Genomic DNA, 27,860 nt, shown 5'->3' with positions numbered 1-27,860 from the left:
ATTAAAAAGTGCTGTTTAAGCTGCTTTGAATCTTCTGTCAAGTTTCCATGGCTTGATGTTGTCTTACAATAAATTACCCATTTTGTAACTTACATCTAATCCATGCCATTTTCTTGGAATTCAAAAAACCTCATTTTATTGCCCCCACCACACACCATCCTTCAAAACCAAAAGTCACATAATATTTTCAAGCATTGTTCAAAAATAAAGCATTTTTGCAACCAATTCTTGCTATGAAACAATATGCACACAAAATGTATTTCTTAAATCCCATAAAATCCTCCAACATGAGGCAAAATGATAGTGTTTAAAAAGTGGCTGCAGACCGCAACATTGTCATTCAAAGCTGTTTTTTTTGTCCATTTCAGTTCAAAATACTAAAACATTTAATCACTAAAGCATTAAAAAGAATTTACACTCTATTTATTTTGATCAGCTTACCTCTTCAGAAATATATATACCCCAAAAATGTGCATACATTAGCAGCTATAAACATTACATGGCATATCACACTATGTCAGCTTATATGAAAACGTACAAAATGTGAATGTATTCAAAAAACTATTCTGCAGTTACTATCTTTAAAGCAAGACATAAAATCATTATGAAGTCTTGTAAGCATAACACTGTTTCAAACAGAAATAAATATATAACACTTTCTGGTAAACTACAGCAGCAAAAAACAAGAGGCATCCTTTTTTTAAGCAAGATTTTCATCACTATAGCAGCTGTTCAGACCTGAATTCCTCTCACAGCCTGCTTTATATTTTCCAGTAGGGCTTTATTTTCTGGACTCTGATAACGATCTTGATTTGTATACATGTCCGTCAAAGTGGTCACGTAAGCATCAAAATTTTGTTCATTGATTGGTTCCTACGAGATATTAAATAGTAGTTCATATACAACTTTTATTTTCTTAATCGTATATTCATTTAAGCACAACATATTAGCAAGGCATACTGCCACCATTTTTATAATATTAAAAAAGCCTATTTAGCTCTTACTTAATTTTACAGGATACACTGGAACAGGCCCTCCATGTCTGTTAGCAGTTAAATGTATCTCTATGGTTTCAGTGCTGTTACCACAAATATCCAACTGGTTGATGAAACATAAACATAAAAAAAGGTATCTATTGTATGAGGTGAACTGAAGATCGCCAAATTCCTTAACTTGTGCTCTCAATCACTTACCATATGTGGCAGCTGGATATTAGCTAGACTATGAATTAAAGACTGGCTTAAATTGGCCAATTCATGAAGAAGAGACTCATTTTGCTGTTCAATTACTTTGTTCTCCTCTTCTATCGTCTTCAGGTTGCTCTCCATTGTGGTAATCTAAAATGGACAAATTTGTGTACAATGTAATATAAGGCAAACTGGTACAAAGCATGCACTCTTTGAAGTGAGAGAGAACAGAAATACCAGGGAAAGGAGAAAAGGTCTATTCATTCATGTTTAAAAAGGTTTTGCTTGAGTCTGCAGCTCTTATCGTCACTAAGGCTTTCTTATTCCCACTGTATGTTGTATAACTTTAACAGCTTGTCTTTTCAATGCTGGCAATAGTGAGTGAATAAACTGGGATTTTATTCCACTCCTTTAGAGCTTTTCTTGTACAGTTGAAAGGCATTAAGGACCTTAGTTCTGCAGGTTCACCCATGCAGTTAAACTCCTAGAAGCCAATCTTAGGGGCATTCTGCAGTAACTCATGCTTTTCTTATATTTTCAGGTACACATATATCTTGTTAATTAGGCATATACAGCTCCTTGCTGCCAGTGTTTAGCTCTGATTCTGTGCAAACTCACAGGGCTGCTTTTGAAAGCTGAACTACATGTTACTGCAATGTATGTAAAAATTCTGAGTTTTCCAATGCCTACAATGACTCGTAAAACTGAAGAAACTGAAGAATATTTGCACATAGCCCTGTGGCATTGCTTCGTGTACAGGTGAAAACAAGTGAGACTGTGGTCTGCCTGTGTTTCCAGGTGACCAAACACGTTAGCTCTGACCTTGCATGGTGCCCTGCTTGAGCTAAAAGCATCGCTGAGAAAAAACTTCCCAAAAGCATTGCTGAGAGAAAACTTCCCTGAGCTTGTGGAGAGCATTGTGCTCATGGAGTTATAAGGATTTCAGATGAGCACTGGCTTATGTCCAGCTCATCAAAAGCACAAGCAGAGCCCACTCACATCTGTCTGTACTTTCCTCTGTAGCCCTGTCCTTACTTTCCACATGGGGTGATAACTGTTTACATCTATTACAGAGGGTACAGTGTGCTCTGTGTGTGTCTGTAGGTTAAAACATGCATTGACAAGAAAAAAGAAGCTGGTGAAGTGGAAAAAATGCCAAATAACACAAGGTTTTGAATTCTCAAAATGAGATTTATCCATTTCTACACTGGCCTAGAGAGTGAGCTATGGGAAGAATTGATACAATTGCTGATGGGAAGGTCAGAGGTTTGTGCAGCAGTAATGGGCAGAAGTATAGGTTCTTAAGCACATATTAACTTGACCATGGGTGAGTAAATGTTGGGAAACTTTTAGTTAGAGGTATCATGTTTTATTTTGGACCTAAACTTTCGGTCTGCTTATGGAAATGCAGCCCATCAGTTGATAGAAGTAACTTTGAAAAGTGATGTGTCTACATAAACAGTCTCTGAGTATCTCCTGCTTTGACTACAGGTGCACATCACAATTAGTCCAAGTTGCCAGTACTGTAGGGACTTGGTTTTGACACAGTTAATTGATTCTGAGTTATTTCCACAAAATGTATTAGTAAGGAAAATACTTTCTTCATATTTAAACCTGGACACCTGATCCTCCTCTCTTTATTTTGCTTTCAGCTTGTTTCTATTGGAGGGAAATGCTGGATCCAAACACAAAACATCTTTCATAGGTGCTTCTTCATAGAGTCAAATCATACTCCAATATCTATCCTAATTTTTTTTATATTACAGACCAGAATGAGGAGTCTGGTGCCAATGAAGACTCAGTTCAATATGGCATACTGCAGCCACCACACACTAATTTCAGCAGGAGCTGAAATTATACAGATTTTCTATATAGCTGAGCATTGCAACTTGAATCATCTGTTTGCTTTTTTTCATGAGATGCTGAGTATTTGCAAATACAGTGGCAAATGATCAGCATGTCTCACCACTTGACTTAGTATTCATCTGTAAGTTCATCTGTTTTAAATTTGATTATTGCATTCGTTCACTTAAAGGCTGAAATTTCCTTCCCCATGTTTTACCCTAAAACTAAGAAATGTTTACTTGTATGTGTTCTGAAAATAGCATAATCTGTTGCTTGTATGAAACACAAAATTATTTGCAGATTTGTTCTTCCCCTTTCCCCTTTGTGTTTCTGCTCCTCTCACATTTGCAGGTTAAATTTGAACAAACTAACTAGAAGATCTTAGGTTAAAAATACTTTCTCCAAAGTCTTAAGTAAAAAGGCAGCTGAGTAAAGGAGAGTCTTACAACTGCTCCAACTAATAAAAAGGCTTGACTTTTCACTTTATTAAATAGAAAAATTCTACATGGAAGAATTTCCTGTTCTGTCATATGAAAAACTTTCACTGGCACTTACAATCATATGGATTGAAAATCTGTATCAAACAGATTTTGGTGTTCACATGACTTCCACTATTCTCCCATTGCATATTTCCCATCTGTCAACTCTTACTGAATTCTGAGTTGCACAAGGATTTCCTAAAAGTTTACCAGCAAACATTTTGTTATGTCAAATATTATTTTACTTTTGCAAATAAAGGGGACTGTTGACTTTGATCCCCTTAATAGTTTGATAATCACTATGATGTAACTCTCTATGTGTTGTAAATGTAAATTGCTTGCCTTCAGGAGAGTGTATGAATTCAAAAATTAAGGCCTCTGAATTTTTTGTGAAGTTTAACTCAGCTGGGATTCTCTGCAAGGGCTTAGTAGCTAGCTGGGTAAGAACAGAGAAGTATTAGACAAGATAACCCACAGATTGTAGAATTTCTAGTATGGAAAGGAAAGAACAACTTAGACAAGCACCTCTGCCAGGTTTAGCTTAGGAAGATTTTAGGAAGTAAAGATGACTGGAGGACAAGATAATGTTTTCATGGTCTCTTGTAGCTCTTTTTAAAATCCCATTAATAATTTCAATCTACCCTTTTTTCTAAACCCGCTGCATGAAGTGTGAAAAACATCCTTTTAACTTAATGGTAAAATCAACAGCTGAGCTTTCTTTTACCAAGAACATTCAGTAGTCCCAAAAAGTACCTAATCTAAGATTTCTAAGAATATGCAATGGCACTAGTCTGAAGGATGAAAGCTGGAACTGTGACCACTAAAATAGGGCTTCTGTACTCAGATCAAAGCTTGGTATGAAATTCCTAGATAAATCTGAAACTCAATATATATTTTTGTCTGTAATAGTGTTATCATGGCTTTATTTTTCAATTCATCTGGCTAAATATAAAATTAAAAGTACAGTAAATTACTGACAACTGGAGCACTGACCTAATGTACATGTAACAGCCAAACTGATTCACAATTTTTAAAAACTCAGCTAAATCAGTCTGTATGTGAATAGCATCTACAGTGTATTAAGCAGAAGAAAACATAAGGCAACTGGAAGCTGCCAGGTTCAAAATTTATGACCAAATTTCTCAAGAGCAAATATATATAATTTTCCTGCCATTAATTATTCTTCTTGTTTTATGTTCTTCCAGATTTTGTCCTCATTACCCTGCAGCTATATTTGGTCACATCAGGAAACTGCGTAAACCACAAATCAAATCCCACGAAGGCTAAATAATGACAGCAGAACTCTGAATGCAGGCATAAAGTAGAAGAGAGGTTTCAGTACCAATCTGACTAAGGTTTAGAAATCAAACAAAATCCAAGTTGAAGAAGTAGATCCTACCTTGTATTTATGACTACACAAGAGGAGAAGGAGAATGGACATGGTGTCCATCTCCAAAAGCAGCAGAAAAAGAAGTAACAAGGAAGGGTTTACTGTTTCCATTGAGATAATTTGGGTGACTATGATCATGGGACTAAAGACTGACAAATGGTGACTGTCATGAATTTCACTGTAGGAGTCCATGCTCAAATCATGTGAAGAGACAAGAACCAGAATCTATGCTGAACTTGAAAAACTCTAGGGGAATTTAATTGATTTTCTTATTTTGCTTTTTCCATCCAGTTTTAGGACTGCTGAGTAATGGGATTTTAGTTAATAGTCTAATGTTATGTTTTCTTTTTCCCCCCAACAAATTTATGTGGAATGAAAAAAGGATTAAGCTGGTTCTCTGGAACAACTACTGCTGCCAAGGGCTGCATTTAGCGTATCACACAATGAAGTGAAACTCTTACTCACTTCTCCCTCTGAATTTCCTCGGTAAGACATGGCAAAAGCCATGCTGTTCAGCTGGGCTCCTTCACCTTGTAACTTATGTTAATGATCATGCTGTCACACAGTATTTTAACTGTTATTGGAAAGGCATAGCCTTATCAAGTTGAAATACCAAGCTGACCATGACAGGTCATGTTTTGCCATTATTTTAAAGGCTGTATTTTGCTGAGGTTTTCTTTGTTTTATGGGTTTGTTTTTAAATTTTGGGGGGTTTTTGTTTGTTTTTGGTTTAGTTTTGGGGTTTTTTTTACGTTTGGCAACTGATGTGAAAATTGCATAATGAACATTGTCTTCAGATTTTATAAATGGCAAATTATGCATAGATATCTTAATATATAAGAAACATGAAAGACAACAATGTATTTCCTATATTTTTTTAATCAGTCATGTAGAAAAAGCAGCTTGAATTTAGGGCTTCATAAAACTGTTACCTGAGTTCTGAGTTTAATCATATCAGCTTCCATCTGGGAGTTGGATTCATTTAGTTCTTTGATTTCTTCATCTAACTGTTTAATTTCTTCATCATTTTCTATACCTATGTGACATAAAAAAAGGGGTGTTAAAATAATTAAGGTTTAAATCATAGCTCAGTGAATTAATTATTTCCATATTTGAAAATCAATTTATTTCAAGCAAAAAAGAAAAAGGAAGCATCCTTCAAACTTTTATTCTACAGTTTAAAAGAAGCATTTTCCATTACTTTTCCTTTTAAAATTGCAGTAATTCTCAAGTGAAAGTGTTGAAAATGCCTGGAGGATCAAAAGGACCTTTAACTTTATATACACTCATTTAATTTTATATTGTAAGAAATACACCTGCAGCAACAAATTTCACTCCACTGTCATATATAATTTATTTAAAGAGTATGTACACTTACAGATCTTCTGAAGGAAGGTAAAACATCTTAATATGGTAATCTCTTTATATTACAGCATTATCAAGAGAACCTGTAACTAATTCAGACATTTTTTTCTCAACAAAGATTAATTTTGTTGATGTACTGGGATATATTGTGATTCTGCAGTTGTTTTTAATGCTTGATGAAGGCTCAGAATTGTTCAAGAAGAGTTCAGAAGGGTGTTATTAAATAACAATATATAATTTGCAAAATGGAAGTGCTTTCTCACATTTTGTGACATAAATACTAAAAACCACAGAACTTTAAAGGTATCTGCATTCCTAAGAATTCAGACAGCAATAAACTGTAATAGTTTAATTTTTTTATCCTTATATTTAATATAACAAAGCAAAAATAATTTGAATATGAATAAAAGCATAAAATAATTCCAGGAAGAGACAGATAGATCTGTTTTTTTCAAGTCCAAGTGTGAACATATAAAGCCAGAGAAACTGGTGTTCCCACTCTCATTCTTCTGCTGGTGTGAATCTTTCACACCTTTCCTGACAGTGCCTCACTCTGATAGGAAAGATGTCATAGAATCATAGATTAGCTTGGGTTGGAAGGAACCTTAAAGGTTACCTAATTTCAACCCCTCTGCCATAGGCTGGGACACCTTCCACTAGACCAGGTTTCTCAGAGCCCCATTCAGCCTGACCTGAAACATTTCCAGGGAAGGGGCATCGATAGCTTCTCTGGACAACCTATTCAGTGTCTCATCACTCTCACAGCAAAGAGTATTTTCCTAATATCTACTTAAACTTACTCTCTTGCAGTTTGAAGCCATTCTTCCTTGTCCTGTCACTATGTGCCCGTGTAAAAAGTCCCTCTCCATCTTTGTAGGATCCCTTCAGGTACTGGAAGGCTTCAATTGGGTCACCTCTAAGCCATCTCTTTTCCAGGCTGAGCAATCCCAATTCTCTCAGCCTTTTTTCATATGAGAGGTATTCCATCCCTCTGATCATCTTGGTGGCCTCCTCTGGACTCGCTCCAACAGCTCCAAGTCCTTCCTGTGCTGTGGACCCCAGAGCTGGATGCAGCACTGCAGGTGGGGTCCCACCAGAGCAGAGCAGAGGGGCAGAATCCCCTCCCCACGCTGCCTTGGATGCAGCCCAGGACACGTTTGGCTCTCTGGGCTGCAAGGGCACATGGCTGGGTCATGTCCAGCCCCTCACCCCCCCTGCATCCCCAAATCCTTCTCAGCAGGGCTGCTCTGGATCTGTTCATCCCCAGCCTGTGTTGGTACCGGGGGCTGCCCCGACCCAGGTGCAGCACCCTGCCCTTGGTTTTGTTAAACCTCATGAAATTCCCAAGGGCCTCTTCTGCAGCTTGTCCAGATCCCTCTGGATGGCATCCTGTCCTTCAGGTGTGTCACTGCACCACTCAGCTTGGTGTCATCTGCAGACTTGCTGAGGGTGCACCCGATCCCTTTGTCTATGTCATTAGTGCAGATATTAAATAACTCTGGTCCCCTGAGGGATAACACTTGTCACTGATGTCCACTGGGACTCTGAGCCATTGACCACTATCCTGGATGTGACAATCCAACCAATTCTTTATTCACCTAACACTGCACTCATCAAATCCATCTCTCTCCAATTTGGAAAGAAGGATGTCGTGGGACCCCATGGCTATGGCTTCACAAAAGTCCAGGTAAGTGACATCTCTCTCTTCCCTTGCCCGTTGATGTAGTCACCCCATCATAGAACACCACTGGGTTGCTCAGGCAGACCATGTGTCCAAGTAGCCAAAATATCCACATATTACTCCTTAAGGCATTCTTCCTGGGCATGACAGATACTTATAGTTTTCAGTACTACCCAGGTTGTATAGAAAATAACATCCAGATCTTGCACTTCCTGGTAAACAAGCTCTTGAACAAAGACATGTTTTCTCCAGCTGTGCTGGCCATGCAGGCTGAGGTGCCTCCTGCACTACATTCAAACACTCTGTGGCTCTAAACGCAGCTAACACCAACAGTTAAGAAGGCAAGCACTGTCATAGACTAAGTGGCTACACAGTTTTCCAAGAAAACTCAGAACTTGGCACCTCCCAGACAAGTCTTTATCATATTACTTGAATGGAAGCACCTACATTTTGCTTTTACTGCACTTCAACTACCAGGGTACTATCCTGACTTTCATCCAAGATACTTTCATCCTCTTCCCTGCAACTCAAGGTTCCCAGGAAGAATTGCAGATTACTGGAGCTGAAATGGCACAAAGCCATATCTGTCTGTCAGAGGTTATAGAGCTACAGGTCCAAATGAATTCAAGGGAACCCAGGAGGAGTTGACGTTCTGGAAATAAACCCTTTTTCTCTTCTGAATCCTGCAACAATGTAAGACTAACTATTGCCCTTTGATGAATAAAATGTGAACCAGCAAATTATAATGGTATATTCTACTTTTAAATACTTTAGAGTTTTAGATTTATAAAGACATAACTCAATCTGACTTCTCTACTCCTGGCCCAGGTTTCCAGAGAATAAGACCTGGTTTCACTTCTACTGACAGTGAATTCACAATTTACATAGAGTGGATTTATACATGTAGGAAAAAAAGCAATAGAGTAACAGTAACTTTAGTTTACAGAGAATTATTATTTAAGAACATAATGATTAAAAATTTACCATTACTGGCCCGCTGCTTTATTGTTAGCATTTGTTCTCCAGACAGCTTTGCTTTCTTCATTGCTGAAGTAGCTCTGGGGCATCCTGATAAACTGTGAACAGTAAGGAGCCTGTTAATTTTGACAGGTCATTGAAAAGAAATCTGTAATCCAAGCCAGTAATAAAACCAGTATCAGAGACACAATTTATCTTCACTGCCTAGCACTGAAAGAGTGTACTAATCTAAAAAAAAAGGACTTACCAGTAGTGATTTCATTGTTTTGTTTTTCTTCCAAATACTTTTTGCACAATCAGCTAATATAAAAGTCAGATATACAGTTCAATTTTCTTAAGACAAAATACTTTTAATAAAATGTTTCATTTTAAAAACAGATAATTGTGCAAATACTCCCACTTGAATTTACATATCCCATGAATATCCCTGCTCTGAACTTCCACCCTTTTTTGATTCAAATGTTCAAACATGGAACTGAATGCTGAGAGAAGAGGACATGAGCTACCTCTCACATCCAAATGACTAGCTCCTATAAACTGCTTTTCTTTGTGAGTATCACCAATTGAGCTGGCTATATTGCCCTTTTCTAAATTATTTCTTAAAATGGCAGTAACTATGTATTGGAGCCCAAGGAAAGTAATTCCAATAAAAATGACCTTGTTTTAATGGGGGATATATATGTCTTATAATGCATATTTGTTACATTTATGGATGCACATTCAGTTATCTCTTCTCTCTCACATTGCAAAAATATTAAGCTTCTTAATTACATTGTACGAAACAGTTTGATAGCAAATGCAGTCTTAGCAGGCTTTATTGTAAAAATTAAAATACAGATCGTACAGTGGTCAGTATTTAACAAATAATGGTGCACCGAACAACCCCCTTTTTCCAAAATTACATCTTTTATGTAGTTGCACAGCTGAAGATAAGAGAAAATACATATTCAATCTAATTTAATGATGGAAAACTATTATTCTGAGGAACATTTAGCTGTAGTGAAGGTAATTTGGAAACTTGCTGAACAATTTCCTGCTGCCCTAACATTTCAGTTTGCATAGCCATGCAAACTGAGTAATGTTATATACTTTTCATTGCATACAGGCACATTTATATTTCATCTCCATGTCTAAAGGAAGACTTTTTTACAATTTTTAATTGTGCAAATCAGATTCAAATCTAATACACAAATAATCATTCTGCAATATGGAGGAAAGTGGTGTCTTTGATTAAAAGCATTTCTTTAAGTAAAGATGCAACTTCCTTCTAAATAAAGTCCTCTAATTGAGGTATAGTGTTTGATTATTAAAAATGTTTCTCTGAAAAGCCTGGGCTACTATTACGAAGTGCAGTCATACAAAAAATTATTGCTCTTAGAAAAAAAATATATTAAAAAATTAAAAAAGAATCTGTGTTCAACATTTTATACAGCTTTGTGACTAAGAGGATGTATACTAAAATAATACTAGGAGTCTCAAGAAATGGCATGACCTAGTAGCTTTTGGCTGTAACCTAATTGGTAGGATGACAAATTACTACTCCAAGGTCTGCTATGGACTCAGTGTGTGACTGTAAACAACTATCCTCTTTAAGTGTCAAAGGGAGCCTTGAAAATCATTAAGGAGGAGATATTTGGCATTTTGGGAAAACAATGTTGGCACACGGAAAAAATTGTTGGCACAGATCAAAAATGGGATAACAGTATGTGCAAAGTTTCTGCATCATTTAACTGACTTCATTTTTGTAACCTTTCAGTTGATTTAATGAATTTTGTCATATTTTGCCCTCACTCTTTTTCAGAAGTTAGCATCATAGGGCATTATAACAACTGCATTAGTTTACTCTCATCTTGTTCTGTAGCCTTTTCCTCTCTAGAAGTCTTGACTGATGACAACCCGTCAAAATAAAACCAGGTCTCAAACAGCCTATAGGTACAGCATTCAACCAGACCAACAGGAAACCTGGATGCTAGAACAGCACACCTGAGAGCAGAGAAAAATAATCAAACAAATCAAAATTTTTCAGAAATATTAGATATCTACTGTGTGATTCAGTGTGCCTAAATCCAAATTTTGGTGCCAAGAACCCAATCTTATTCCCAGGCCATGATTGTATGCAGCAAGTTTTCAGGACTACCTAAACCTGTTGATATCTTCTCAGCTAGTCTGGAAGGTTACCTCTGCACTGGTGTACCCAGGGTGCTCCAAGGTGCACTCTCACACTGAGACCCCAGGTACAAGGTTCCATATGTGCAATACTAAGCTTTGCTATTCCACAGAGTAGGGTGGTTGCATTCCAGTTATTACACAGCAACTGTCCATGGCCCATCACCACTGGAGAGAGATGTATTGCTGGGGTAGGCACGTATGGAGCACCTATAGCTTGGCTGCAGTTCAGGCACCGTGGTACCAGATGCCTTCTGCCTATACTGAACCACAAAGATCTGGGTGCTGTGGTCCATCCTTGCTGCTGGAACTGCTGGAGAGTCTTCTGCACAGATTATCTACCTTTTCTGGAGGCATCCAGATGAATCATGAATTAATGAGGGGAAAGACAAAGGGCTGCCTATTTTTTGGGCATACTAGTGAGGATGTAGAAAGCCTACACATTCTGTAGCCAGATTAATTTTGTTCTAACCCACTAGCAATCTAATACAATATGTACAGACAGAGGAGGGCTTGGACCAAAATATTTTTTTTTTGCATTGCATCTGCATACCTAATTATACAAGCTTCCTCTTTTTGCTTCCCCAGTCCTTACATGCACGGCTTTAACTTGCGCATCAAGCACCTCTATGACTACCTTTAGCTTGTTCCATGTCTGTCCTTAGAAGAGGCTATGAATTAACAGATAGTCCTAAATTTTCCAGTGGCTTTATGCAATTTAAGAAAGCATTCAAAACTCCCAAAAGTATCCTGCCCATCCCAGAGGAAGAAGCCAAAGCCAGATCATGCCATTGCCTTCCTCTGCAGATCTTTTCTGGCGAATCTGTCTCTTCATAAATTGTATATTGTATTGTAAGCAGATGAGCTCACTTTCCTAAGCCAGGCACTTTCAGTTTCAGTGAAGCAGATACCAAGTTAGTAACCTAAATTAAGAGTATTGACTTTTACTACAGTTTAACTTGTATAATTCTTCAGAAATTAGTTAGTCATTGATAGCAATGTGCACCCCTTTTGCTTTGTTCTGTTCTTAATTAAGTTACCTAAAACTGTTTTAAGTAATTAAAAGTAAATTAGGAATTTTAGAATAAGCTTCTATTCTGAAAGGATATTCTACCTCTTCTATTTGATCTTATTGACTATGTTTACTTCTACAGAAGGCAACCACTCTTTGAATTGAGAACAGCCAAAAGAACTCAGGACATATGGGAAGAATGAAAAACAAGGTCAAGTCAGTGTTGCACCAAAAGTGGGCTTTTGTACAAAGGCTGAACCCTACAGAGGTGTAAAGTTAACCAAAAAGCTTGAATTGACATCCCAGTGAAACTAAGAGTTGCTTGAGATTTCTAGAAGACTGGGGGTTAGAAGGAGACAGAAGGGCAGAAGGAGACAGGAGTAGATATAGTTTTATTTTTTTCCCGTGACTGGTAAACAAAAGAATACAAGTGAAAGCTTTTTCAGTGTTTCAAGAACTATGCAATACATGCTTTAAATATCTCAAAAATGAAAAAAGACTATGAGAAATATCTAGGTAGTAGTTTTATTAAGGATAGTATTATCCTCACATTAAGTATGCTATGAAGCTGTATAAGGGGAGGTTAAGGCTGGGGGTTAGGAAAAGGTTGTTCACCCAGAAGATGGCTGGGCACTGGAACATGCTCCCCAGGGAAGTGGTCACAGTCTTACGGAGTTCAAGAAATGTTTGGACAATACTCTCAGGCACCTGGTGTGGTTCTTGGGTTTGGACTTCAACGATCCTTGTGGTCCCTTCCAACTCAGGATATTCTATTATTAAGTTTGAAGACTGTACACTTGATATTTGTAATAGCTTTTCAAACTTTACACTGACTTTTATATAGTTCTGCAGCTTATTCATTCCAGCAAGGAATTAGCAAAATTAATCACAGTTATCTCACTTGCTCCTGCTATTATTCTCATACAAGAAATCATAAGAACTTATAAACGCAGTTGAGTATTCTTTCCGTAATAAAAGTTATTTAGGCTTTCTAAAAATATTGCTGGGCTACTGCTGTAATAAATTCAGTATAAATGTACTAAACCATGAATTATCTCTGTCAGATTCTGGATGCCACAGGGCCTGAAGCCACAACATTTTGGTGGGGCTGTGAGAAGCACCAGCAACCAACTCCTGACTCCCGCTGAGTTTTTGATTCCCCAAGAGCTGTGAGTCTCTGCTGTATCAACAACCAAATCAGCACCTTAATTTGTTTGGATGCAATGTGTATTGTGTCTTGATGAATTTCTGCTGTTGTGCTTAACCTCTAGTTAGAGAAAGAAAAGTGTTGTCTGGCACATCATCCTAGAAACCACCCTCTGCCATAACTTAAAAAAGACTATAAAGACTATGGTGATTGTATCTATTAGAGTTGAACCTAAGGTGAAGAATGAATTTTCTTTCTGGATTAGTACTGTGGTTATCTTACTGCAACCAGTGCCTTGCCATATATTCCAGTGGATTTGGAGACAAGGTGGAATATGTTCAAAAATAAAATGAAAATTAGTGGGGGAAAAAGTTTTAAAGGTGTTTTTACGTAGTGTTCAGTGCACATTTACCAAAAAATTCAGTTTAAAAATAAATAAATGTGGGCTAAAATCCTGAACTGTTTCAAGAATGTAACTGCACTGTCTTCAGGGATGCAAACAACAGAGGCCACCACCAGAGTGGAGGATCATTGATCAAGCAGAGCAATTGTCTGGGTGACTGATTTTAGTTATCTGGGTTCCAGCTGTGTGTAAAATATATTTTTTTCCTCAGTAGACAGATGCAATTTAGTCCCTCCTGAAGCTGGAGGATTTGCACTTGGTTTGTCAAGTGAAGAAAACATTTTCCAAACAGAGAAGTAGGTATTTGGGAAAGGACGAGATAAAGGTCAAATAAACCACAACTTTTATATTTGGTATGTCAAGTGTTGAAGTTTACAAAGAAAGAAATAACACGGTGTAAAGAAACCAGACCCTCAACCTGGAGTAGCCCAAAAGCATCCTGAGGACAAACTTTATAAACCCTGCAAGAGTTTATAGAACCAATACCAGAGTGATTTTTCAAGAAATAAATGAAACACTTCTGTTTATTAAAAATAGCATTGTCTGTAGACTAGAGGAAAGAATAAGTCACTTTCATGGGAGTTCTTTTAACTAATGATATATTCAAAACAAGCCCCAGATGTAAATCCTTTTGAAATTCAGGGAAATACGGATCACAGTGAGAATGACTATCTTATTTTGTTAATGGCTGAAACCTTACTTTTATGACTAAGCTCTTCAACTATTTGCTCATGTTTGAAGTTCAGGTTAAGTGATCAAACCCAGTGATCAAAGTAGCCCACTCCTTGGTTTAATATTAAACCCATGAACCACTATTTTTTTTTTTTCTATGTTGAAGGGTATCAGCTTTAGTGACTTCCGTATTCCCATGAGCAAATTCTGCTACACACCTTAAAGGATGAAATACTCTATGCACAAATCGAGCAGAGATAAAAGGAACCCTCCCTAAACCAGCACACATTTTTGTTTACACTCAAGGGTGATTGGCTTTTCCCCAGGTTCTTACTGAGATGTGAAGCAAAGGGAATCCAGGAGAGAGGTTCTGCAAACAAGGTAGCTTTATCTTCATGGAGATTGCTGTGACTCACAGAGGAATCTCTTCTCCCCACACAACCCCAGCTGCCTTTGTGTGGTGTTGAGTGTCAGAAAAAAAAAAAAAAATCATCTGTTCAGCTCACTTTCAGAATTCTTCATGAGAAAAAAAAGATTTTTATTCATGTGGCTCTTTATAGGTCTTGTTTCCAGGCTAAAGCTTTTTGGTTTTTTGGTTGGTTGGGGTTTTTGTGGGTTTTTTGTTTTGGTTTGGTTTTTTTTGGGGTGCATTTACACAACTCACACCTGAATGCTTGCTGTGAAAAACTTCAGTTTTGAATCAGGAGGGAAATCTAAGCTAAAATTACTAAAAGCTTGATGTAATTTGGAAAGTGACAGCTCCTAATTAAAGTTATTTTCCAAAGGTGCTGAGGAAAGTAGTTGAGATTTTATTCTGTTTGCTTCAGAAGTAAGAAAATTCAATCCACTACCCAAATTGCCATTAAAAAATATATAGCCACTATGATTAAAACAAAATGCAAGTTTTTCAAATTTATTTTAATAATATCTGATCATTGTTTCAGAACAACTTTCTGGAAAGAATTAGGTTCTTATTTTAGCAGGGGGAGGGTTTAATTAGAAGTAAAATCTGGTGAGTCAGGTACCAAATGGACATCAAGAGAGACTGAATGGCCACCCAGAAGAAGAGAAGGCATTTGGGTTTTTTTTACTGGAGATTTAAAAGGTAGGATAGTGTTATAGCTTAATTATGCCTATCCCTCATAACAAAAGAACAAAGCAGGCATCAGGTAAGAAAAACAAAAATAGGAATTATGCAGAATTGTTAACATGGCAAAGCTGAGAGAACAGGCTCAGAGAGCAGACTCAATTTGAAAGGAATCCCCCTGGGGCATAAATATACACCAGGAAAAGGATTAATGAATCTTGAGATGCAGGAATTGTAAGAGCATTGCCAAAGTTGCCCTTCAGTTGGGCACAGTAGTCCCTTGGCAAATTTTCATCATATTTAGTTAACTGAAACTGCTTAGTCAGCAAAGAGGCTTTGTGGGTGGGCTTCTCACATGTTAATGAGCTTTGACCTGTATCATCCCTGAAGACGAAAAGAGGTTTGGCTCTTGCCCAATGTGCAACAACTGTTCAAAAATCTCTCATTTATTCTTTGGCTAGTACCCACTGCAGCATATTACATGACTTACAGGTGGCCCCTGCACTAAGCCATGCACTTAATGGGTCACAACTGAGTGCCCCAGGAGCTGGGGGCTGGCTTCTGCAAAGCTCATCAGCCTCTCCCCTGTCTGGTGACTACCAACAACAGGACAGATGATGTGAAGACCAGTGGATTTACTGGGCTGTTGAACAGGAAGAAAGGTTGAGACTTCCCTGTGTATAAATAGGTAAGGTGTATGTTTAGCTACACAGCTCTGATTAGTGCTCTCTTCAGGTGGCTGAAAATTTCAAGTGATCAATTTAGTGACCAAGTACAGCTCACTTTGGCACTTCAAATGAAGCACAATTTCCCTAAACACTTTGTATAGACAGCAAGGAGAAAAATATATTTCAAGAGGAAAAATCATCCCTCCTGAAATCTAAAAAGTCATCCTGTATTCTCTGCTTTTTTATGAGCTATGTCTGGAATGAGGACAAGCAGACTTATAACCAGACAGCTTCTGTTAAGTGCCTGAAATAAAGGAGGTGTCACGTTGCAAACACCTGTACAATTGCTGTCTGCTGCAATTTGTCAGGCCTGCTACGCAAAATTTTCTTGTTTATACTGTGCAGTCTGCTTTTTCTAATATGGATTTCATATTATTTTCTCTGTGACTTTCCCAAGGTAAGTAAACCTCTTAAATCCTTTTAGATTATCTTACTACCAAGAGCCTTCCAGTTTAACAAATGGTACATTTGATTGAAATGCTATTCCATCCTTCTTCCAGCTCATAACGAAAAGAGCTGGCAGAACTATCTGCCAAGGGCATATCTCTTTCAACAACCAGGGTCTTCATTTAGTCACTTCTAACTTTTGCCAAATTTTAACTGATCTGACTGAAATCTTCAGTGGTAACTGTCAGGCCAGGCTCATTTTTTTTCCCAAATCTCACAAGAAAAATATTTCTATTTCTCAGAATATACTTCTATACCACTGTTTTGTCCATATGCATTGTTTTGTCCCCACTGAGGAGAACAAAAAAGTCCAAATAATTCCATAAATAACTCTAAGTGTCCGTGAATTGGAGCAAGAAATGATATTTCATGGGGTGTTGCTCTGAGTTTAGAGATGCATTCTGCTGTTCTCATGAAAACAAAAGTAGATTGGGCAGAGCTATAAGCCTGTCCAAGTCTGTCCCTGGGACATGCTAAGTGGAATGTGAGTTAGTGTTTAGTGCCAGACCCTCCATGTACTTTGTGTGTATAAGTGGGAGCCTTCCCTGCCACCAGCCCTGTTCAGGGCTACAGGGCCTGGAGCAGAAGAATGCTTGCTGGAAGCAACACCTGACACTGCCTGTCTTGTTCTGCCAGTCAACTACTGCAAATGCTGGCGTCTGAGAAGCTCAGAAGCAAGAAAACTGAACAGGAGCTACAGGGACTGAGAAGGGAAGAGGACCAGAACACTACAGTAGGAGAGAAGGAGGATGGGAAGTGAAAGGTGTTGAAAAGTGGTTTAGGAAGAGCCTTTTCCTTTAAGGTCAACACAAAATTACTAAGTAAAAAAAATACTTTGCACTGCAGGACCCACTTCACAGATTTTAGGGTTTTTTTCTTTATGGATATTATTATTACATTTAATTGCCACATTTTTCTCTTTGTCTTCTTGGAAATGTCAACGTACTTTCATGCCTGTCATCTTTTAATGATCTCATCATGATGATGCTTATCATTGTCAGTTGTGGCTACTATTAAATACAGTGAATTTGGTTAGTTCTTCTATACTCTTAATGATGTATGGTGTTCTGCTGAATTGCAATGTACAGCTTGTAGGAAAAAACTAAGAGATGGGAAACAGCAAAATAAATCAATGGCAGAGAGGGGACAGATAGATTAAGAACAAATGAACAGACACCCCAAACAACTTTAAAGCCTACCAGAGAAAAAGTAAAACCATGAGAAATAAGAGTGAAATAATTTTGACACAAATGTGGCACTCTGTCAATTTACTGTAACAACAAATAAAAACACAGACAAGAGTTGACCTGACAAGAGACCTTGCTAGAAATAGAGCAATCAAATACTTTAATGCATTGCATATTAAAAGCTTCTTACAAATCTGGAGTTTGACACTATTTATGTTTCATAAACAGAAAAAAGAGATATTACTCTCTGCAAAGTTTTTACCATTTTCAGTGTACAGCATAGGAACACCTATCAAAAGATATTGCTGGACACAAACTCTTGACAAATAGAGTATTTTGAAAGTTTAGAGCACCTTGAGAATTCAGCTGGCAATTTGGATTCTTTGTGTTTTAAAGGATGTTTGCAATTGGCTTACCTGTGAGCTTCTGGGCCTGGTCAAAATGAAAAACAGAAGTGGACCAGGGATGGAAAAGTCGGCAAATACCAACTGGGAATGACAAGGTTGTTGCTAGGGGATGCTGAGATGCAGCTGGAATAGCAAAAGCTCAGCTCAAATTGAAACTGGTCAGAAATGTAAAAAAACTCCAAGAAATGGTTTCTTTAGGTACATGGAGAGCAGATGGAAACAGAAGGAAAACACTGGTACACTGTTACATGGGAGAGGTGAATTAGTCGCCAGCAATGCAGAAAAGGCAGCAGTTCTTGATTTCTTCCTTCACATCTGTCTTTACCAACACTGTTGGGCCCCAGGCCTTGGGAGCAAAATTCCAGGTGGATGCAAACACAGACTGGTCATCACTGATGGAAGAGTTGCAAGTGAACTGTTACAGGAGCTTGGCACTACAAACCCACGGGCCCTGACATTGCCTACCCGAGGGTGTGAGGTGCACTGGCTGAGGTTCTTGCAAGCCCCTTCATAACCTTTGAGAAGTTGTGGAGATCAGGGGATAGATATCCCAGAAAACTGGGAGATAAAAAGAGAGATGGTGATAACCTTACCTACAAGAGGGGCATAAAGGAAGATGTACAGTCTCTTTAGCCTCGCTTCAGTCTCTGGGAAAGAAAGTTATAGAATGAATCCTCCTGGGGACTATCATAAATCAGTTGAAGCACGTGATTGGGAAAAGGCAGCAGAGATTCACCAAGGGCCTGACAAACCAGCAAAAGCAAATTTGCTTTTTGTGACAAAGTAACCTGCTTGGTTAATGGTGGGGGCTACCTGTCGACATTGTCTACCTGGATTTCTACAGGGCTTTTGATACGGTTTCCCATGACCTCCTCCAAGAGAAATGTGTTTTGGTCTGGACAAGTGGTCTGTGTAGTGGGTGAGAAACTGGTTGAGAGGTTGTACAACCAGTTCCTTTTCAAACTGGCAACCTGTCAAAAGTGGGGTCTCACAGGGATCCATATTGGGAACAACCCTGTTTAAAATCCTCATAAGCAATCTGAACAATGGGATCAAATGTATCCTGATGAAGTTTGACAATGATACCAAACTGAGTAGGGAAGTGAACTCTTTGGAAGGAAAAGTCAAACTGCACAAAGACCTGGATAGCTTGGAAGAGCGGGCTGACAAGAACCTTTTGAAGGTCAACCAAGACAAGTGTCAGGTCTTGCACCTCAGAAAGTATTCAAGAGTGCAGCATAGACTGGGACCTGCCTGTCTGTGGAGCAGCTCTGTGGAAAGGGACCTGGGGGTCCTGGGGATGACAAGCCCAGAGTAAGTGAGGGGTGCTGCTGGGGCACAGGCAGCCAGCAGGGCACTGGGCTGCATCAACAAGGGCATCACCACAGACACAGAAGTCATTGTCCCATCAGTGCTTGTCAGGACACACCTGAACATGGTGCTCAGTTTAGGCTCACACTATGCAAAAGGATGTGGACAGACTGGAGAGCCATTGTTGACTTAGTGATAAGTATTTTTATGGTTTTAAATGCTGAAGTTGAGAAATGCTGCTGTTAAGACAGAATATTGAAAGCGCTACAACAATTTAGGAGAAAATTTGCAGCCTGTGTTTTGTAAAGCATCTGTATTACAGAGCTACTGCCTCTTTGGGGGCACCTACCCCAGATAAATCCTCGGGTGAGATGCTGTTCTATGGCCCTCAGCACCAGGAGGTTTGACTGTAGGTGGTATTTGCAAATCTTCCCTTCAGAAGCTGAGGATGATCACAGAGGATTTTTATGCAGTATCTATTTCTAGCAAAGCATATTTAATGAGAAAAAGGATCTGCATATGAAAAATCAACATCTCCAGCCTTCTCTCACATTTGTAATCTCCTAAATGCTTTGAGTGTTTGAGAACTTAAGAGTTACTCTGAGGATCCATGTGAGTGTATCATCCAGCTTCTAGAAAGCAGCTGCAGAGGGCAGCTCCTGCCTTGAGGGATTTTTTTTTTAATGTGTTTGTTTTGTTTTTTTTAATATTTTTTATTTTTTTTGTCTTTTCCACTTTTCGTAATCTGTGTGTTCCCATGCTTAGCAATGCAATTGTGCAAATCAGAGCTATGACCAACATAGAATTTTTGGAGGAAACAACACTGGCGGTGCTCCTTCACCTCAGGACATGCATGTGTGGTAACAGCTGAGTGAATTTCCTGTGGGTTTCCTGACAGACTTACTGGTAACTAAATCTTCCTATGCATAAAGTGGACAGTCTGCAACAAGTGTCATATGTAATCATCTCCCACAGCCACTTGATAATTTCTACATACATTCCTTCAGAAGGGAAAAGGCAGTGGATGATGCCCATTGCTTCCCCCCAGCACATCTAGACATTTTGCATCACAGTGGCATGCCCTTGCCGCTCAAATACAAATCCTGTTCTATAAATTTTTTTATGGAACTTGGAGTCCTACTGTCCTCAGCAAGTATACAGGTTCACTAAAGAAAAATCACCTTTCTCTATGCTTTCATCTCTATTTAGCATTAGCTTGTAAATAGGAAAAATAATTTGATCATCTCTTGTATATGTATTGCATATTATGGCTCCAGTAACATGTTTTTTACTGGCTTTGTCTGGAATAGAGTTCATTTTCTTTAGAGTAGTTGGTATGAGGCTGTGTTTTTTATTTGTGCTGGAAACAGCATGGATAATTCAAGGATATTTTCCTTACTGCTGAGGAGTACTCACACAGAGTCGAGGCCTTTTCTGCTTCTCACCCCACCTCACCATTGATGGGCCTGGGAGTGCAGAAGCTGGGAGCTCTTTGGGGACACACCTGGGACAGCTGATCCCAACTGACCCCAGGGATATCTTCCAACATATGGTGTCATGCTCAATATACAAAGTTGGGGGAAGAAGGAGGAAGGGGGGGACATTTGGAGTGATGGTGTTTATCTTCCCAAGACACCATTACTTGAGCCCTGCTCTCCTGGGGATGGCTGAACACCTGACTGCTCATGAGAAACAGTGAACTAATTCCTTGTTTGCTTTGCTTATAAGTGTGGCTTTTTTCTTTCCCTATTAATTAATCTCCACCCATGAGTTTTCACACTTTCACACTTCAGATTCACCCCCCTGTCCTGCTGGAAGTAAGCAAGCAACTCTGTGGGGCTGAGGTCCTTACTGGGGCTAAACCACAACAGTTTTCCTTAAAAGCTACATTAATGTGTTTGAAATGGGTGAACACTGATGTGAGTAAAAGTGAGCTGAAGATAGAAGCAAGAACACAGTTTTAGACCTGAAAAGGTGTTTCTGCAGGTGATTTCCACTGAAGTCAGCACAAGCACGTTCCCTCTCTGTGCTAAGGAGCAAGGTTGCTAAATCCAAATATACTCTGAGCAAGTCTCCATTCATCACAGCACTAGAAATGATGCCATCCATAAAAATCTTCTTAAATCAAATATGGGGATGTAAGGGTCTGTTCAAGAACTAAAATGCAAAGCTACAGTATAATAAGCAATTTACATTTCATTATAACCTATTTAATTTATCTATCTACTGATTCCATGCTTACATGCCTTCCAATTAGGTTTCATATTGCTGATGGATCATCTAATTTCACACTGACCTCTCTTCCTAACAGAGGCTCCTTTTTGAAGCATGGCCCACTTAATCCTATGCTTCAAGTCCCTCCTGGTAACTCCCTGTTTCCATTCTTTTCTAATGAAAACTCCCAGACAAAATAAAGCTATTCACAGAAATTTCTGGGAACAGGCAACACAATGTTAAAAACAAGAAACTTTTGCTGGTACCTTTGACCATAGGGTAGGATTCAAAATTCACTGAAATGTATGACTTTTTTCATTGGCTACTTAATTCTGCTTCATAAGTGTGAGTCTAGGAATATGTATATATTTAAATTCCAGACCAGTTGGAGAAAGGTTTTATTGATTTACCAGCCCTTGTGGATCACCTCCAGTGTCCACTGATACCAGTGCAATGACATCATGTGTACAATGTCAACAGCACCTCTAAGAAATATCAAACTAAAAAACATCTTTCCTAATATACATTTGATAAATTCAACAGCTGGCATCATTTTCACAAGCCAGTTTGCTGCTCATTTCCAGAGTATTACAGCTGTTTTAATAATAGCATATTAACAGCTATCTACAAATGGAAAAATAAAAAAATCTCAGAGAAGACATAAAGGCCAACTACACATGCAATGCATTATATATATATGCTTAGAGATGCCTGCTGATAGAAGAATATTTCCACTGGGGAGGAAAACAAATCTTAATAGGAGAGCTGCAAGGTGTACTGGCAAAAATGGAGATATTAACTACTCCTTCCTGAGGAGTTCTTATTAGCTCAGTTAAAGGCCACAGCCCTGCTTTCCCCTCATGCATACTGAAACCAGGTCTACCTGCAAAAGAATTCCCATAAGTCTGTTCTCACTGGGTAACTGGCATAGCATTGCTTCTCTTCAGAAGGTGAGAATTTGAGATTTGTAGAAGATGAGACCACAGTCTGTTAGAATGGATACACCTGAAGTGAGGAAATAGTTCATCCTTATGTAAGAAGATGGAGAGTCTGTGATTTAGGTGGGATTGAGCTCCAGATTAAACACCTGGGTTTAAACATCTGCATGTGCCAAAGCTGCGGTGGAGCTCCAGGGCCCATTCATTTAACAAGACCAGCACCCCTGTAGATCCCCTGCCAGGCACATGCAGCTCTCAGCTGTCTTAATAAAAGAATGAAGTGTCTCATAAGTCTTCAGTCATTTTGGCCAACCCAGTATGGCAATACTGCATGCCCCAAGAACACTTCAAATGGCATAAAGTACCTATTTGTAGGAAGGGGAAACCAATTCCTCTTGACACACTGTTATTTATGGTACAACTGATTAGAGGCTGGTGTCAACCTCACTGAAGTGGTCAACTCTCCAGGATCCACAGATCCTGGAAGTGGAGTAAATGCATCCTACATCTTGTACAACCAGATTCTTAAGACAGGTGAACTGTTCTGACACTCAATCCTACAAGCAGGGTTGGATTCAGTTGGCCATATACAGGCATTAAATGCTATTTGAGAAGATGTACCACTAAGGCTGATAAATATTACACCGGACCTACTTTTCTGAGCAGCAGTGGAGGCCATGTAAGTAACCCAAAGGTATCGAAAATGGCTCCATGTGCTTCTCTTTGTGTGAACAAATGAACCAACAGTTTTTAACAGCCTTAAGAATTCTACAAAAATAATATTTTAAAAATAACATGAGTTGTTGCAAACAATCTCCCAGTAATTATATTGTACCTTTCAACTAAAGGAAAAATTATTTCAAAATTTTAATGACAGATCTGAGTTAAATAAATGTTACACCATTATGAGGAAAGTCAAACTGAAATATGAACACTAATACTGATATTTTACTGAAATTCAGAAACCTAAACCCACATGTGGTGTCTGCATAAAAGGTCAGTTTTGCATCTCCTACTTCCTAAAGCCTCAGGGAGCTGTAGGCTGTGTAATACATTTGGCTACTCAGTTAACACCTCAGGTCACAGACCAGAATCCCTTCACGGTAGATACCATAGAACACTGAGTAGAAAAACAACTGAGCCTAACCAAAAAATAGCAATTATGTGCACAAAGTCTGGAGAGGTTGAAGTAAGGATAAGTCTTCTGAGTGAAGCTGTAAAGGATTGTCAAAGAATCAAAGGAAATAGTTACAGGCAAGAGAAGGAAGAAGTACACTTTTCACCTCTGTATCTACAACTGACTACAGAACAAGATCAAATTGGTTTAGCTAACAAAAGGGTACAGAAGTTCAACTGAGGTCTGCCTGGAGAAGGTGACAAATTAGGGACATCAGCTTGATGTATTTGAAGTAATAGAGTTCTATATTAGTGATTATATAATAAGAAATTTGCTCTGACATTATAGTAATTTTCAGGCCTAGATTCCCAGCCATAGCCCAAAAAAATCCTTGTTTCTTCATAATCTAATATCTAAAATGGAAGCAAGTTTTATCCCTAACAGACTGGCCACTTTCTCCTCCTTTTACAATCTGTGAAAATGTTATCATTGAAGCTCTCATATTTTTGCCAAGTTTATGAAAAATCAAGCTTTGTATATCTTTTGTCAAATATTTACATTCCATTAGTATTAAATAATGTTCTGTATTCTACATATACGTTCCATATCTGTTTTCAACACACATGTTCATTACCAAATGAATAAAAGTACTTTGGTTTTATGAAACTCTTTCTTAATATTCTTCAGTTCCATGCTCTGATGTTTGAGAATCAAGGAATGTGTTTGACATCTCTGAAAATAAGGTGGACTCAGATATGTTTTACAATGTCTACCCCAAGGTAATTTGTCCAGAAATATGCAATAAAGTAATAGGAACTGTCATGGATGATTTTTGCCCTAAAATTTTCTATATATTATGGATTCAAATGCAGGTCTGTATCTGCATAAAAAAAACTTGTGTGTCCAGATTTCCAGTTACCAACAGATACATGTAAGCAGATTATTTTTTGATGCAATAATGGAATTAAAAAGGAACAGAAAAATGCCATGAAAAAAGCTGTATTTTAGATCTGATTTAAAGAACAAACATAAGTGAAAAATGTTAAGTGATGGTTACTCACCTACGATGAGTAAGAAAACTACCACTGACATGTCCTGAGCCATCACATCCTGGTGTTGGACATGACATTCCTTCCGTCTTCACTGACTTCCAAGAGAACTGTGAGCCATTTAGGTACCCGTCCTTTTGCCTTTTGGCAGCAAGAGGACACCCTGATGCACTGCGATGGGACGCGTATTTTCCAGTTATATGACCCTGACCATCACAGCCAGGAACTGGACATCTGTATAACAGATAGATGAGATAAACTTCATTGTCTTGCCATTATATACCTGGTAGCCTCTACAACAAAGTCAAAATAAGCCTGACCCAAAAAGGAAAGAATAATCCTACACTGTGGTTGCAAAATTAGTCAAGATACTCCGTAGTGGGTAAAATTACAAGCAGAATTTTACAATTGGAAGAAAAATAAGTTCTTTGATAAATTCTAAGTAGGCTAGCCAGTAGATGCAGTCACAGCTGTTGACATTATGCAATTGCAATGAAAGGACTGAGATATGTATTTGAATTGCAGGTGTTTATCACAGTAAATATCACAGTGGAATAGAAATATTGGCTACTGAGCTCTGATAGGCAGCAAAATTGCCTGTAAAACCCCTATAAGCATAACATACTACATCGTATAATCCTTGGTCCATTTTATTTATAGGTATGGGACCCAAAGAAGACTTGTCTAACGTCATGAAAACATACATACACAGTTAGTTATGGTATGATCAGAGCAGCTCATTAGAAATACTGAGCTCCTTTAACCACTCTTTGAATAGGTATGATGATACCAAACTATGTGCTACAGCCCAGAGAGCAATGAAGGCAGTTCTGTATTCATCTGATGGTTTTCCTTACTTGGCAATCTCCCCACACATTTGCTCTGTATACTGCTCTGTACACTCTGTATACTAAAAACCTAATAACCAAGGTTAGAAGGAAGAGATTAGACTCTTCAAAGTGAAATGTTTAAAGAAAATTATGTTGGGTTTTTCTTCAATGTGTTGCATGTAACACATGTGTAAACTAAAGGCTAGTGGAGACCACATCCTCTCCACTGAGGATGTGGTCCTGAATGGTCTAAGCAGTCACTAAATCCACCAAGTTCAGTGGCCACTGATATCAGAGTGCCTTGCAAGAAGAAACCAAGACCTATAGGTAGGAATTTGTTTCTCTTGCAAACTGCATGAGCAATAGATTTGTTGTAGCAGTCTCATATATACACTCAATTCTCTATTCCTATAACTACTTTTATTAAGCATGTATAGTTTACTTGTAATATGCAAACATGTTTAAGGGGCACTTAGAAGATAAAGATCTAAGTGACTTTTTAATATCATGTGCAAATGAAGAATTTTAAACTATTTCTAAATTACAGATGATTGTATCCTTGGCTAATGCTGTATGTATTATCTGCTGAAAAAATCAGAACAGATACTAGATTTGCTCATAGATATCAATGTGGTCATCTGCCCTGGGATAGCTATCACGCAATAATAATATTAATGCATTAAAGCCCCCCAGAGATATATAAGATCTTATAAAACATAGAAAGGCCCTTTGACAATATTTGTTCTCACCTAATTGGCTCTTGGTCTTCTTTGTCTTCCTTGCTTTGTGCTATCCTGATTCCACTTTTCTTTGCTCGCGGACAGCCTGAAAGACTGTGTGAAATAAAACATTTTAGAATGCAATTTTTCATTCTTGGGTACACTTTACAGGAACACACTTTCTATCCGAGAAACTGGAAAAACAGGCAATCCTGCCCAGTTTCCACTGTCAAAGCTCAGGTGGGTTATATGAGGAGAGCTGTAGCAGCCACCACGAGGGGTGATCCACACATGTGGGTCTGTGACACAGGACAGGACTATGGTGCTGTGCAGACCACACATACAGGAACTCCCCCAGGAGTCAGTGAAGGCAGCTCTTAAACCTCTGCCTAATAATTCCTTCAGCTGCCTCAGCAGCAGCACTGACATCTTTAAAACATTGGAAGCCAGTGCTTCAGGGCTGAGAGACATTATGCCTTTTATGTCTGAGAGGGATGGAAGAATAGAAAAAACAGGAGTATCTCTTTGTAGGACTAAAGATGCTCTCGGGAGCACATTAGTGACATTATCAAAACTTCCCAAACATCACATAATAATTCTATAGAATGATTGAACAAAACCGTGACAGAGCTCAGCGCTTCCAATGCCTTCCAGAGAAGGTGTTCAAGTGCTCAGAATTAACCCAGACAAAAAGATTTGGTAGAGACAAAGTTATATGGTAGGCTAAACAATGTTACATGTAATTAAAGACTGAAAATGTTGTTTTCAACTGCACAAGCTCATCTTCCCTCTGCATATGAAGAATTCATTATAGAAACCACTTAGTAGACTTGACAATGACCTTAACAGATTGTTAAAGATGTTTTTTTTAGGTAGCTGATATCTGAGGATACAAGTATGTCTATCAAAAAAGTCATGCTTGGTCCTCTATTCAAATGTTATTTCCATATTAGCTATCCACATTAAAAAAAGAAATCCACCAGTAGAACACCTTCAAGTGTTGAGAAAGAAGTGTCACCAAAGAAAAAATTCCCTAGAGAAAGAAATAATATAGAAGACTAAATTTTTGTTTTCAGCATGAAGAAAGGTACTTGAGTGTTAGGTAGTAGGTCCTGTCTTTGCGAAGAAGAGACAGAAGGAACGGTAATAAATTTTTCAGTTATTTTGTCTTGTCAAAACCAGTGAGGACTGAGGGGAAGAAGCACATAAAAAGCTGATGCAATCACAGAGAGAATTCTGTGTTAGAAAATGAAGAATAGACAAAACCAGTTTACATGCTGCAAAGTCATTAATTAAAGAGAGGAACGCTGGCACAGCATATTGGACATAGTACATTATCTAGAAACTTTTAGTGAGATGTCATGGCTACACCTATAGTGTTAGATAGAAGGACCTGGAACAGCTGCTTTGACCCAAGACCAGAAAGTTCACATTTGTACAGCTAAGCTCTCTATCTCTGGATAAAGCAGGACAGCTAAACCCATATTGTTTGTAAAGAATG

At 38.3% G+C, this 27,860-nt stretch overlaps 1 protein-coding gene across 4 annotated transcripts in view; it reads right to left on the bottom strand.

The window, feature by feature from the left end:
- Positions 1–135: 135 nt before the first annotated feature.
- Positions 136–27,860, bottom strand: part of MYT1L (myelin transcription factor 1 like) — a 127,373-nt gene continuing 99,648 nt past the window's right edge. For 2 of the 4 annotated variants that reach the window (XM_062488513.1, XM_062488514.1), the window contains exons 15-20: positions 26,390–26,473; positions 24,823–25,044; positions 8,932–9,023; positions 5,834–5,937; positions 1,194–1,337; positions 733–873 (exon numbers count right to left, since the gene is read on the bottom strand). In XM_062488513.1, the coding sequence (XP_062344497.1) occupies positions 733–873; positions 1,194–1,337; positions 5,834–5,937; positions 8,932–9,023; positions 24,823–25,044; positions 26,390–26,473 (787 nt within the window). Of the gene's footprint in view, positions 160–732; positions 874–1,193; positions 1,338–5,827; positions 5,938–8,931; positions 9,024–24,822; positions 25,045–26,389; positions 26,474–27,860 lie in introns of those variants that run through there. The other 2 variants (XM_062488515.1, XM_062488516.1) reach the window with 2 other exon arrangements.

The sequence above is a fragment of the Cinclus cinclus genome, chromosome 3 (genome assembly GCF_963662255.1).
Source record: "Cinclus cinclus chromosome 3, bCinCin1.1, whole genome shotgun sequence".
Lineage (NCBI taxonomy): Eukaryota > Metazoa > Chordata > Aves > Passeriformes > Cinclidae > Cinclus > Cinclus cinclus.
Note: the sequence above shows the minus strand (reverse complement) of the source record. Positions and strands in the feature narration are given on the sequence as shown.